Source organism: Pan troglodytes, chromosome 14 (assembly GCF_028858775.2).
Source record: "Pan troglodytes isolate AG18354 chromosome 14, NHGRI_mPanTro3-v2.0_pri, whole genome shotgun sequence".
Classification (NCBI taxonomy): Eukaryota; Metazoa; Chordata; class Mammalia; order Primates; family Hominidae; genus Pan; species Pan troglodytes.
In genome coordinates this window covers 25,286,262-25,300,616 of record NC_072412.2, presented here as the reverse complement: position 1 = coordinate 25,300,616, position 14,355 = coordinate 25,286,262, and the positions used below count along the sequence as shown (strand labels likewise).

General features: G+C 39.6%; 1 protein-coding gene across 12 annotated transcripts in view; it reads left to right on the top strand.

Annotated features, from left to right (window-relative positions):
- RNF6 (ring finger protein 6) overlaps window positions 1-14,355 on the top strand; it is a 127,713-nt gene that overhangs the window by 89,442 nt on the left and 23,916 nt on the right. For 3 of the 12 annotated variants that reach the window (XR_010150399.1, XR_010150401.1, XR_008538744.2), the window contains 2 exons: window positions 1,548-1,669; window positions 2,791-2,902. Coding sequence is in view for 1 of the 12 variants with exons in the window: in XM_016925087.3 (XP_016780576.1) it covers window positions 1,548-1,568 (21 nt within the window). In the remaining 11 variants the exon portion in view is untranslated. Of the gene's footprint in view, window positions 1-1,547; window positions 1,885-2,790; window positions 2,903-3,975; window positions 4,544-8,177; window positions 8,229-14,355 lie in introns of those variants that run through there. The other 9 variants (XR_010150404.1, XR_010150402.1, XR_010150403.1 and 6 more) reach the window with 6 other exon arrangements.

Below are 14,355 nucleotides of genomic sequence, written 5' to 3'. Positions count from 1 at the left end.
TTGGAGGTGTGTCAGAGGAAACCAGATAAAACAGAAAGTTTAAATGATATCCAGAGTCTCATAACCTAATAACCAAAACATCTAGGTTTCAATTGAAAATCTTTGTCATATATATCAAAAACCAGGAAGATCTTAAACTGAATGAAAAAATACAATCAATTGATGTCAACATCAAGAAAATCTTAGAATTATCCGAGAGATTTTAAAGCATCCATCATATGATTTCTTCAGGGAGCAATCACAAACATGCCTGAAACAAATGGAAAAATAAAAACTCAGCAAAATAAACAGAAAATCCCAGCAAAGAAATAGAAAGTACAAGAAACATCCAGCTAGAAATTTTAGAAATTAAATATACAAAACTGAAATGTAAAAACCTCTAGGGATAGGCTTAACAGCAAACAGGAAGGGACAGAAGAAAGAATCAGTGGACTGAAAGACAAAACAATAGAAATAAACCAATTTGAACAATAGAGAGGAAACAGACTGACAAACGTGATCAGGTTTCAAGGACCTTTGGGAACATAACCAAACAGCTAACCTTCATGTCACCAGAGTCCTGGAAGGAGAAGAGAGAGAACAGGCCAGAAAAATTTGGCTGAAAACTTCCCCAATTTGCCAAAAAACACAAACTGTAGATTCAACAAGCCGAGCCAACCAAAAGAGATAAATCCAAACAAATCCATACCAGCACATATAATAGTCAAACTTATGAAAATAAATTTCAGAAAATGTTGACAGCAGTGAGAGAAAAATGACACTTTACCTATAGGGGAAAGGTAATTTGAATAACAGAAAAATTTTCATAAAAACCCATCAATCTAGAGGTCTTTTATTTCAATACTTAAAAATCCACTGTCTTCCTGTATCTTGTATTCTGTGAAAAAGACTTTGGACAATTTTATTCTTATTCTCTTGAAGATAATCTGCCTCTTCTCTGTCTGTAAAGCTGACATCATCTTATTTTATTGGAATAAGGCATTCTCTAGATCAGTGGTTTTCAAAGTCTGGTCTCTGGCTCAGCAACAGCATCATCTTGTGGGAACTGTTAGAAATGCAAATTCTGGCACCCCCACCGCAGAACCACCAAAGAAAAAACCCTGTGGGTGGATCCCAGGAATCTGTATTTTAACAAGACCTTTTGGTGAATCTGATGCCTGCAAAAAGTTTGGAACCACTGTTCTAAATCCTTGCTACTCAAAGTGTGATCGATATTTCAAAATCATCAGCTACATACATAAATGTATCAAATGTTATACGGTCATGGTGATTACACTTTCAAAAACAATACTTTCAGTACAGGTGATGAAAACTTAATGTTTCTACCTCTTTTCTTTTTATTAAAGTTATTTGCAAAATGCTGGGATGGCAACATCTTCTAACAAGGTTTATGTTAAAGTGTGATGTGCATTATTTTATTATCTAGTGAGTGCAATACATTTTTAGATACTATCATAATCTTTTATTAATTACTAAAGATGTGGAAGTTTAAACATAGTACATTAAACTTCTACTTTTATTTTTCTCTCTTTGGTTTTATTTTATAGGCTTTGCCAGATACAAGCTGAAGTGCTGCCAGAAAACCAGTTGTTAAGTCTATCTGGAAAAATAGACTGTGAAGCCCCTCATCTTCATTTCAATAGCTTCGCTGGAACCTGGAGCCTAAGAGGTAAAAGGTATTATCTTTCTCTTCACAAACAATTTTTTTTCTTTTATGGAACATAGAATATGACAGCATTTGTTTTGTCAACTGATTACATTTTAAAACATTGTACTTGTTCATATTGTACTTGGCTTTGAAATACCCTGAAGCATCTATGGAATTATAATTTATTGTAATGTAATAAGCATTTATGTAATTTTAAAAAAGCATTCTTAAAGATGGCTGGAAAGTGTATGGCAGTTTCTTAATCAGTATACCTACCTGTAAATATCTACGATCCTTGGAGTAAATCAGTGGGAAGAACAAGGTGTTGAAAGGTTTGATGATGATAGAGGAGTTTGCTCCACACTTCCACATTTTCCACTACAAGTTTCTTAGGAGGATCTTTTTTTTTTTTTTTTTTTAGATGGAGTCTCTCTCTGTCCCCCAGGCTGGAGTGCAGTGGCACCATCTTGGCTCACTGCAATCTCCACCTCCCGGGTTCAACCAATTCTCCTGCCTCACCTTCCCGAGTAGCTGGGATTACAGGCTTCCACCAGCATGCCCGGCTAATTTTTGTATTTTTAGTAGAGACGGGGTTTCACCATATGTTGGCCAGGCTGGTCTCGAACTCCTGACCTCAGATGATCCGCCCTCCTCGATGTCCTAAAGTGCTAGGATTACAGGCATGAGCCACCACTCCCAGCCCATCTTTTACATAGCAAGTCAATCCAGTGCTGGAGGGGTGGAGGCCAAGAAAACATGGCCGACTGAGCTAGGTCTGAATTACCACATGTAATCCTTTCTAAAGATTGCTAAATTGGCACACAGGTTTCTATTTGTCCACGTCATCTTCTCTGACAAATAAATTTTATAGTTACCCTAGGTATAAGAGATGGTTTTTTTCTCTAAAATTTTTGATTGACATTTGTTTGGAATGGTGAGAAATGGATACTAAAACAAAACATTTTTCCAGACTCTTTTAGGAATAGGTGCTTTTTATGAAAAAACATTCTTTGTTTTGTCATTTGCTCAAAAAATTGAACTTGACAATAGGAAATATATGTAAGGTAAAACCTGGGCTTTTTTACATAGTGAAAAGAGAAAATTTCTTTGGTACTTTATAAATGATATTTTTGCATTTTTAGCCCTGTTCCAGTTGGGCCTGATCAGGTCTTGTTTAGAGGTACACAGCTTGGAAATACTCAGTGGATCATTGGTGTAGCTGTTTAGACTGGATTTGAAACGAAACTCATGCAGGTAAAATTATCTGTGATGATAAATAGTACTGCTACTGGACTTTTCCTTCTGCTTTTATGAAGTGAGGGAGTTTAGTATATATCTCTTAAATTTAGAAGGCTAATTTGTGTTTATTACCCTGAAATTTTCAGAGAGGTTCGTATCTCATCTCTAGTTTTAGATATTTCTTCTGACTTTTAAAATTATTTCTTACCAGACATTTATTGCCTAAAGCACAATTATCCTGTGTCTTCAGGGGCTGGGGGAAATTTTGTTTTAACTTAGGTTTTCCTTGTTTACATAAGTTGAGTATATTTTACATAGTCCGAAATGAATGATTTTTTGTAAACAATGTGTGTTGCTTTGCTTTCATTTATCAAAAAAGTTTTCATATGAATAATGCTTGTTTTACATTACATCTGCATTGATTGATTTTACTCTATATATGGCCCCTAGTTATGGTTAAGAATTTTTTTTTTTTTTTTGCCAAAATTGACATTAGGAGTTCTACCCAACTTTGGCCGGGCGTGGCAGCTCACGCCTGTTAATCTCAGCACTTTGGGAGGCCGAGGTGGGTGGATCACCTGAGGTCAGGAGATCAGACCATCCTGGCTAACACGGTGAAACCCCGTCTCTACTAAAAAAAAAAAAAAAAAAAAAAATTAGCCAGGCTTGGTGGTGGGCGCCTGTAGTCCCAGCTACTCGGGAGGCTGAGGCAGGAGAATGGTGTGAACCAGGGAGGCGGAGCTTGCAGTGAGCTGAGATCGCGCCACTGCACTCCAGCCTGGGCGACAGAGCGAGACTCCGTCTCAAAAAAAAAAAAAAAGAAGCTCTACCCAACTTCTCACTCACTCACATGTACCATATCTCTCTATTGCTATCTTTCTTTTGATCACCCCTCAGGACATCTTGTTTTTGTGTGTGTTGTTTTTTTTTTGTTGTTTTTTGTTTTTTCATCTGAAGAGAATCTCAACTAAGTCTTGTTTTGGACTAGGAATTTCCTGAATGTTTATTATTAATGAAAAGTAAATTGACAGCAAATCTACCCATTTTTTCCATTTTCTAAAACTTGGCTTTCGCTGTTCCTTCCACAGTTAGCATATAATGCAAGACGTTGTGCTGAGACCTTGGGGTACAGTGAGAAACAGGATGTTTCCTGCCCCCGAGGTATTTATAATGTATGGAGGAAGACAGTCAAAGTAATAGCATACTGACAGTAAATGAAGAAGGGAAAGTATAGGATGCCACGTGTCCACATTGGAGCCCCTTCCAACCTAACACTGAGGCTTCCATGAGGAAGTAACACACAAACTGAAACCTTAAGGATGAGAACAGATGGAAATTAAAAGGAGTTGGGAGGGAAGAATGAAGGGGAGCCTCATAGGAGAGCTCTAGGCCAAGAATATTGCCCATGTCCAAAGGCCATTTGGCAAGTGCAGCTCAGTGTGACTGCTGTGTAGAGGGCAGAAGGAGGCATGGAGTGGTGAGAGACTCCTCAAAGAAAGCTGGGCCCCGTGTGACTGAGGAACTGGGTGCATGCTCTTGCGGAACTATGGCCAGCTCAGGACCACATCACTTCGTATTTGCTTTGCATTTGTTTTGTCATCCCAAAGAGTTAGAATCCTCAGAGCTTCAAGAAATATACTGTGTTTTAGGCCAGGCGTGGTGGCTCACGCCTGTAATTCCAGCACTCTGGGAGGCCGAGGCCGGTGGATCACCTGAGGTCAGGAGTTCAAGACCAGCCTGGCCAACATGGCGAAACCCTGTCTCTACTGAAAATACAAAAAATTAGCCAGGCGTGGTGGCGGGCACCTGTAGTCCCAGCTACTCGGGAGGCTGAGGCAGGAGAATCGCTTGAATCCCAGAGGCGGAGGTTGCACTGAGCTGAGATTGCACCACTGCACTCCAGCCTGGGTGACAGAGCAAGACTCTGTCTCAAAAAAAAAAAATCATTATATGTATACATACATATACATGTTTCATTTCCCCAACGCTGCTTCGGGTCTCTTTGACTTCACACCTACTGTTATTTCCAGCTAGAATTAGAATACCCTGCTCATTCACTTAGACGGGTTTTCACCATGTTGACCAGGCTGGTCAAGATCTCCTGACCTCAGGTGATCCAACCATCTCAGCCTCCTAAAGTGCTGGGATTACAGGCGTGAGCAACCATGCCTGGTCTATCATTTTGTACCAGAACCTCATCCCTATGCTGGTCACTATGGAAATATATTCAGGCCCAGTTTATAAACTGAGTGAGTATTAAAATCAGAAAATTAAAAAAATTATTTCTTAAGGCATAGCTTTTGTGTTCCTTTTAAGAGTCAATGTAACTGTCCTCATGATGGAACTAGTCTAAGCCAAGCATTGCTGTCAACGTGGCTCAGCGCTGCTTGTCCTCTTTGTGTTCATCTTGAGGACGCCATTTTTTAATATATTTGTTTTAACTGATAAAGGTTTAAGAGACAGTGGTTTAGCAGTAAATGTAGAGAGATAGTTAATCCATTAAGATTGAAAACAGTCAATAAAGAAGGGGAGGAGAGTCCAGTAGACTTACAAATCTTGGCAAGAATGACAGACACATAATCATTCCCGAATTACTTCACATTCAAGAAAAGATTTCTTAGGGGACAACTGGGTATTGACTGTCATAAATACTTAATAAGTTGGGACTGAACTAATTTTCTAGTGTGAACATGGGGTTGCAAAATTTAGTTATATTTAAAAATTATTTTTGGGCCAGGCGCGGTGGTTCATGGCTGTAATCCCAGCACTTTGGGTGGCTGAGGCAGGTGGATTGCTTGAGCCCAGGAGTTGGAGACCAGCTTGGGCAACATGGTGAAACCTGGTCTCTAGTAAAAATACAAAAATTAGTCGCGTGTGGTGGCGCACTCCTGTAATCCCGGCTACTTGGGAGGCTGAGGCACAAGGATCACTTGAACCTGAGAGGCAGAGGTTTCAGTGAGCCAAGATGGCACCACTGCACTCCAACCTGAGCAACACAGCGAGACTCAGTCTCAAAAAAACATTTTTTTAAAACATTAAATTATTGCTAAATGTCACATATTAAAAATATCCTCTCGATATACCATTGACTTGCCAACATTTGAAGAGGAATATTATTTTAACAGCCACAACATGAAGCAGGTGCTTTCAAATGCATTCTCTTTCCCAAGAGAGCTGTGAGATCTGTATTGTTGCTTCCATTTTATAGATGTAGTAGCTGAGGCACAGAGATGTTAATTAACTTTCTTAAGGGCCACAGCTTGTCTGAGGCAGAGCCAGGGCTTTGCAAGCCAAGTTTTCCAACTTCACATCACCAACACATCAAAATTTATTTCTACATGGCACTGCCTCTCCTGATTTGATTCTGCTAATATGTGAGAAACTAAAGATACACTCTATCTTTAATCCAAGGATTCTACATTCTCCATTGTGAAGTCTTTCTAAATGTCAGTCACATAGAGAGCTCAGTGGCAGCGTGAAAGACTTTTTCATTTCTTGCAGGATGAAGATATGCATTATAAAATCAATAATGTCTATGCCATGGCCAGAACATTCAATCTCAATGAAGAACTTGGGCAGATGAGGGCTCCTTTAGGGACTGGACAATGTGATAGGAGCTTTAAAGAAGCCTCTAGGGAGAACTTGTGCAAATTAAAATGCCAAAGCCACAGAGTATAGCTTTAATGGACATACATGGAGCCAGAGGGGAATTTAAATCATACTTTGTTCAAAATATTGGTAATGCTGCATCATGGGTAATACTGCATCATGGGTAATTGACAATACTGTATCATGGATAATAATATTGCCTCATGGGGTAGCTGATAATACAGTGTTAGGTTCAAGAAGAACAGATCTAATATAGGTTATTGTGTACTTATGAAAGAATGGAAGAGCTGGAGGGGAAGATAGTGAAGGTTATTTTCAGCTCTCAGGTCGCAATGAGCTTTCAGAGTCAGGAACCTGCTGGCAGGAGCCCCCTTGCCCTGCCTCCCTGGGGCAGATGACCCACAGCAATCATCCCAAGACTGCTAGAAATTTCAGAGGCTGCTACAAAGTTTTACATCTGCCAAACTCAACAGTCTGCTCACCACTGCCAGAAGAACAATAATAAAGCTTCTACTTTTTTACTGAACATTCCTCTGAAAGGCAGAACCTGACTTGGAATCAGGCTGATGAGAGATCAGGAGAAATGCACACCACCCCGGCCAGTCCCTGCAGGACAATAGAAAGAGATGGGAGCAAAGTCAGGTTACCAATGGACAGTCAGCACAATAGCTTTGTTTAATTTCCCTTTTAAATTACAATCACGTCTTTATAGGTGTAAATTACATTTTTAAAAACTCCCACGCTTGTACAGTACCTAGAAAAAGAAAGACATTTAATTATTTTTTTCTAGCCACTTTTTGTTCTTAATATGTTTTACTGGATTGCAATTTTCTATTTTTCAATGAATCGGGGACAATATATAAATTGTGGTAAAAGGCAGAGTTTTGAGTTAAATTTCCTGGGTATGATTCCTGGCTTTACTATTCATCAGCAGTGTCATCTTGGGCCTCTCATGTAACTTCCCTGGTCTTGATCTCTAATCTCTAAAATGGGCATGACAATAGAATCTATGTCATGAGGTTGCTATGAGGATTGAATAAAATACTGTATATGCAAGGCATTCAACACAGTGTCTAGTGTATAGTACCAACTTAATTAATGCTAGTCATTATAACCAGTAATTGGTAGATATACTTTCTAATTTCTAGTTACCTTGTATAGCATCATTTGAATAATGAATTTTCAGTAAGTATTTATTTAAAAAGGATTTTGACTCCTGGAAATGTCTGTTCAGAGAATTACAACAGCAGCCTTTTGACCTTGGAGAACTAAAGATGACGGAGGGTGGAATAATCAAATCTCCAGTACACTTTTTTTTTCTTTTTTTTTTGAAACAGCGTCTTACCCTGTCACCCAGGCCGGAGTGCAGTGGCGCAATTTCAGCTCACTGCAACCTCAGCCTCCCAAGTTCAAATGATTCTCCTCTCTCAGCCTCCCAAGTAGCTGGAATTACAGGTGTGCACCACCACTCTTGGTTAATTTTTGTATTTTTAGTAGAGACAGGGTTTTGCCATGTTGGCAAGGCTGGTCTCGAACTACTGACCTCAAATGATCCGCCCACCTTGGTCTCCCAAAGTGCTGGGATTACAGGCCGTGCCTGGCCCAAATCTCCAGTACTTTTTCTGCTCATAAAAATCTGATTATTTGCTAATCCTTTAGAATGTATGGTTTCTATTGACAGTTGGAAAAGGATCACTTCATTCACGCTGCCTAGTCAAGTGACCCTAGCCTCTTTAGGTAAGTGATTCAATATATTATTAATAAAAGTTACCTTTGGGATTCAAGCTTTGAAAATAAATTATATTGTTTATGTAGGTAAAACACAAAGATCAGAAATCAATGACATTTGAAACAGCAAGACGAAAGGGAGTTTAACATCCAGCATATATGAATAACTACAACCCTACAGAAAAAAAACCCAGTTCAAAACTCGGCAAAGGATTTGAGTAGACATTTTTTCCAAGAAGATATACAAATGTCCAAGGAGTACGTGAAAAGCTTCTCAGCATCATTAATCATTAGGAAAATGCAAATCAGAATCACAATGAGCCATTACCTCATACCCATTAGGATGGCTATTTTTTTAAAGCAAAAAAAAAATATATATATATATGGTGTAGCTGCTATGGAAAATAATAGAGTGGTTCCTCAACAAAATAAATATAGAATTACCATATGATCCAGTAATTCCACATTTAGGTATATACACAAAAAAGCTAAAAGCAGAACCTCAAAGAGGTCTTGTATACCAATGTTCACAAAATCATTATTTACAGTAGCAAAACGGTAGAAAAATCTCTAATGACTATCAGTGGATGAATGGATAAACAAAGTATGGTCTATCTATACAATGAAACATACCCAGTTTTAAAAAGGAGTGAAATTCTGATGGATGCTACAACATAGATGAACCTTGAGGCCTTATGCTAGGTGAAATATGCCAGACACAAAAGGACAATTATTGTATGATTCCACCTATCTGAAATACCTGGAATTCTCATATTCATAGAGACAGACAGTAGAATAGTGGTTTCCAGGATGGGGAAAAGAGGAGAACAGGAAGTGATTGTTCAACAGATATGGAGTTTCGCTTGGGATGATGAAAAAGTTCTGGAGATGATGGTGGTGATGACTGCACAACAATGTGAATGTACTTAATGACATGTAAAAATGGTTAAAATGGTAAATATTATCTTATGTATATTTTACCAATAATAAAAATACTTTAACACTGTTTGTCTCTTGCAGTTATATGCTACTTTTGTCTAGTATTTTGATTTTAAAATCTTTTAACCCTGCCAATAAGACTACTATTGTCATCATTATTTTATGCAGCAGTGCTTATTTAGATTTATCCACATACTTATCAATGTCCTTGCTCACCTTTAATTCTCATAACTCAGAACTTTCATCTGAGTTTGCACATATGTCACCTAAATGAACTCCTGCCTCAATGATGACCTAAATGATGTGTTTAACGTTTCCTTTAGAGAGGGGTTGGTGGACAAATCTCTCAAATTTCACATGTCTGAAAATGTCCTTACTTCTCCCTACTTGAAATATTGTTACTTTTTCCCAGAATCTTGAAACTATTCCATCATCTTATACCATTGATGGTTTTGAGAAGCTACTCATCAGTCTAGCATTGATAGCTGGGCATGTGGTTGGTCTTTGCTTTCTGCTTTGAAATTTTTCTCTTTAGACCACTATGGTTTCACTGCTGCGTAACTTTTTATTTATCCTATCCGGATTCACTGGGCTCCCAGAATATGAGGATCAATGACTTTCAGCAACTTTGGAAAACTCCGATCTATGTTTAAATATTGACCCATCTCCAGCCTCCATTTTTTTTCCCTTTGGATTTCCAACTAGATGTATGTTGGCCCTTTTATCTCTGCCTTCTGGCCTCTTACCCTCCAGTCATATCTCCTATCTCATTATCTCTCTGCACTGAATAATTTCTTCCCATTTATCTTTCTGTTTTTTTTTTTTTTTTTTTTTTGGAGACAGAGTCTCACTCTGTTGGCCAGGGTCAAGTGCAGTGTGGCATGATCTCGGCTCACTGCAACCTCCGCCTTCTGGGTTCAAGCGATTCTCCTGCCTCAGACTCCTAAGAAGCTGGGATTACAGGTGTGTGCTACCACGCCCAGCTAATTTTTGTATTTTTAGTAGAGACAGGGTTTCACCATGTTGGCCAGCCTGGTCTCGAACTCCTGACCTCAAGTAATCCGCCCTCCTCAGCTGTCCAAAGTGCTGGGATTACAGGCGTGAGCCACTGAGCCTGGCCTCTTTCTGCTTTCTAATTGTCTCTTCATTTGACTCTGTGGTTTAATCTTTCAGAGAAGTTTTAAGTTATACATATATATGGTTTTGCTCTGTCACCCAAGCTAGAGTGCAGTCGTGCGATCTCGGCTCACAGCAACCTCTGCCTCCTGAGTTCAAGTGATTCTCCTGGCTCAGCCTCCTGAGTAGCTAGGTGCGCACCACCAAACCCGGCTAATTTTTGTATTCTTTAGTAGAGATGGGGTTTCCCCATGTTGGCCAGGCTGGTCTCGAACTCCTGACCTCAAGTGGTCCACCCACCCTAGGCCTCCCAAAGTGCTGGGATTACAGGAGTGAGCCACCATGCCCAGCAAGTTTTATGTTTTTCAACCATTATAATTTTAACTTTCTAGAAGTATATTTTAAAAATATACAGTTTATTTTTATTTTCTTGTTCCTTGTTCATGTTTTTAAACTGTTTTTAAAAACCACACAAAACCTATTTATTTCATATTCTCAGTCTATCCAAATTATTTGTGGATCTGATTCTTTTTCTCTTGTATCTGCTGGTTTTCACTTAGGGTGCCTTCTTTTAACTATGACCCCATGATCCTTGGAAGTTTTTTTTGGTAAGAATTCTTGAAGGTCTGGGTTGAAGTTGCATCTCTGCAGAAAGATTTGCATTTACTTCTGCCAATCACTTGAGACTACATTAATTTAAATCCTCTACTTGAGAAGGTTTGAATCCATGGGTCATGTGAATTTGGCCACAAGTTCCTGGAGAGGCCAGCTTGCATTGACATTCTCTAGAAAAATATATTTTTCTTCCATCCAGTCTCAGGGTTCAATCAGGCAAATGTGTGTGCCATCCCATTCTGCTGAGCAGTTTACTTCTCTTTAATGCTTGTTTTTAGGTGGTATACCTCTTGATCAGATTTATGGAGGGGTGTTCCATGACACTCTCCACCTGGGGCAGCCATGTACTTCTAGCCCCTGTGCAACCTTCAAGATAAAAACCTTAGGATTCCAGGGCACTTTTTCTTAGAGCACTCTTAGAGCTCACTTTGATACTCACCTTCCTTTCGTGGTTTGAATTTGAATTTCCACCTACCTTCTACAGGTCTGAGTTTGACCTCGGAGGATTGCTTACTTCTGGAACAACTTTGGGATGTATTTTAAAATATGAGCTTTTTTTCTTTATCCTGCATTATGCTTCTTTTTGTCATAAGGGTTGTTCACATTGTTAGTTCATCATATTCCACAATATAGAAGACTCATTTGCCTTTTTCAATAGTAGATCTTTTTTCACTTTCCCAATATCAACTGTTTTTTTTTTTCTTTTTTTTAAAGACAGGGTCTCACTCTGTCAGGCAAGCTCACTGCAGCCTCAACCTCCCCAGGTTCAAGCAATCCTCCCACTTCAGCCTCCCAAGCAGCTGGGACTACAGGCATACACCACCACACCTGTTTAATTTTTTTTTATTTCTAGTAGAGATGAGGTCTTGCTATGTTGCCCAGCCTGGTCTTGAACTCCTGAATTCTAGCAATCCTCCTGCCTTGGCGTGTATAAAGTCCCAGCTACTCAGGAGGCTGAGGCGCGAGGATCACGTGAGCCCGGGGGTCAAGGCTGCAGTGAGCTATGATTGTACCACTGCACTCCAACCTGGGTGACAGGGTGAGACTCTGTCAAAACACAAAAAAAGAAAAAGAGAGAAGAGTATGTCCTCCTAAAAAAAAAAGCGTAAATAATCAGGAGTTTGAGACCAGCTTGGCCAACATGGTGAAACTCTGTCTTTATTAAAAATACAAAAGTTAGCTGGGTGTTGTGGCAGGCACTTGTAATCCCAGATACTTGGGAGACTGAGGCAGGAGAATTGCTTGAACCGGGGAGGCGGGGCTTGCAGTGAGCCGAGATCAAGCCACTGAACTCTGGCCTGAGAGACAGAGGGAAAAAGAAAGAAAAAGGAGGAAGAACTTCATTTTGTTGTCTTGCCCTCTAAATTTTGTTTTAAATTCATGTGGTTTATTGTGTTCATTTTTATTTTGTGTAGGTACAGTATCAATTTTCTAATAAAACGGGAAGCCTCACTTGCAATATTATGACATATAAGAAGTGTATCATTGCAGGTGTAATTTACAGGAAAGTGTTTTTATTGCCATACTCTGTTAGAAATTCTCTTTTTGGGGCAGGGGTGGAGTCTCTCTCTGTCACCCAGGCTGGAGTGCAGTGGCACAATCTCGGCTCACTGCAACCTCCGCCTCCTGGGTTCAAGCGATTCTCCTGCCTCAGCCTCCCGAGTAGCTGGGACTACGGACGCGCACCACCATGCCCGGCTAATTTTTTGTAATTTTAGTAGAGACAGGGTTTCACCGTGTTAGCCATAATGGTCTCGATCTCTGGACCTCATGATCTGCCTGCCTTGTCCTCCCAAGGTGTTGGGATTACAGGCGTGAGCCACCGCGCCTGGCCAGAAATTCTCATTTTTTTTCTTAAAATTAATTAGTTTTTATTTACTCCAAGACTTAACTGAATTTCTAAAGCTATAGCTGTATCTGAATGAGACTGAAATGTAAAGCTTAAAATGCAAACTTGTAGTTATTTTAAAAATATGATTTACATCTGCTTTGATACATGTTAGAATTCCCAAGGAGTTTTATATGTAGAGTTTGAAACAATTACATTTCCTCCCTCATTTCCTCTTAGAAGTTATTCGGGCAGAAGTCCTATTCTTTTCTACTTTTCCCGTGATCCCTTTTCCTGCAACCAACTTTTATCAGTACCAGAGTATTGACATATAATACCAGAGCTCTCTCTTGTTCAGATCTCAAACGGCAGTTTCCGGAAGCTCCTCTGGACAGATCTTCCCCGTGCGGTAGTCAGACAGCCTAGAATCTAACCATGAATTTATTGCTTTCGTAGCCACTCTGGCTCAAATTCCCTATAACCGTACAGTTCTCAACACAGGTTTAGGCATCTTCGGATGCCATTTTGCAGCTTTGAGGGCTGGGAGGATGTATCATTGGACAGAACTGTAAGTATTATTATAGTTCTGTAGACTCTTTGTGATCCTCCTAAAAACAGAAGATGGGCTGTGTGTGTATTTCAGATCCTTTTGAATATTGACTGGCACCACCGGGAACTTTTTGTTAATCTTTTCTATTTTTCCTCATAGTCAGACACCTTCTTCCATCCCAGCATCCTGTGAATTTAACGACCCCAAGTTATTGGAGAACTTTGAGAATGGCCATGTAAGCCTGTTATTTTCATTCTAAGTTGACACAGTGGTGCTACATAACTTCAAAATATCTATATGGCTTCCTAAAAGGTATCATGTTCTGAACCCAGGAAGAGGGAGAGGGTCTTGAAATTTTTTGATGTTCATATAATAAGCAAGGGATTTTGTACTGATATTATGAGCTAAGCACTGAACTTATGAGCATGAGTGAATTTAAACATTATACAAGAACTTTTACTATGTAGCAGTCTCTGTTAAGACTGTTTATTTGCTTTTAAACTATTTGGTTCTATTGCATGCTACCAATATCTTCACTTATCTATTTTAAGACATTGATCTACTTGATCTGGAATCTTGATCTTCTCAAAAACTAAAGCGACCTTTTAAAGCATACATTTATACATGTCCGTCCTTTGCTTAGAAACCTCCTGAGGACTGGCACCACACTTAACATAAAATCTGAACTCATTACCATGGTCTACTCTCCAACCTCATTCTGTCATTGTTCCCCTTGCTCAAGATGCTAAAGGCACACTTGCCTGGAAGCTCCACAAACACACCAAGCTGTTTCCTGACTCGGAGCCTTTGGGCGTACTATTCCCTTTGTCAGCTATGTGCTACTGTCACCATCAGCTATACAGCTAACTAACCTTTTTGTTTCGATATTAATTTTAAATGTCATCTCCTCCAGCATTGTTCCCTGACCATCTATCTAAAATATGTCCTTCTCTAGCACCTGAGTTCCTTGACTAGGGTGATGGCAAACTTTGGGCTTCACCGTGGAGGACTACCTGCAGGCCTGTCGAGCTACCCTGCACAAGTCCCGACCTCTACATGTTGTGCTGGGAAATGAAGCCTGTG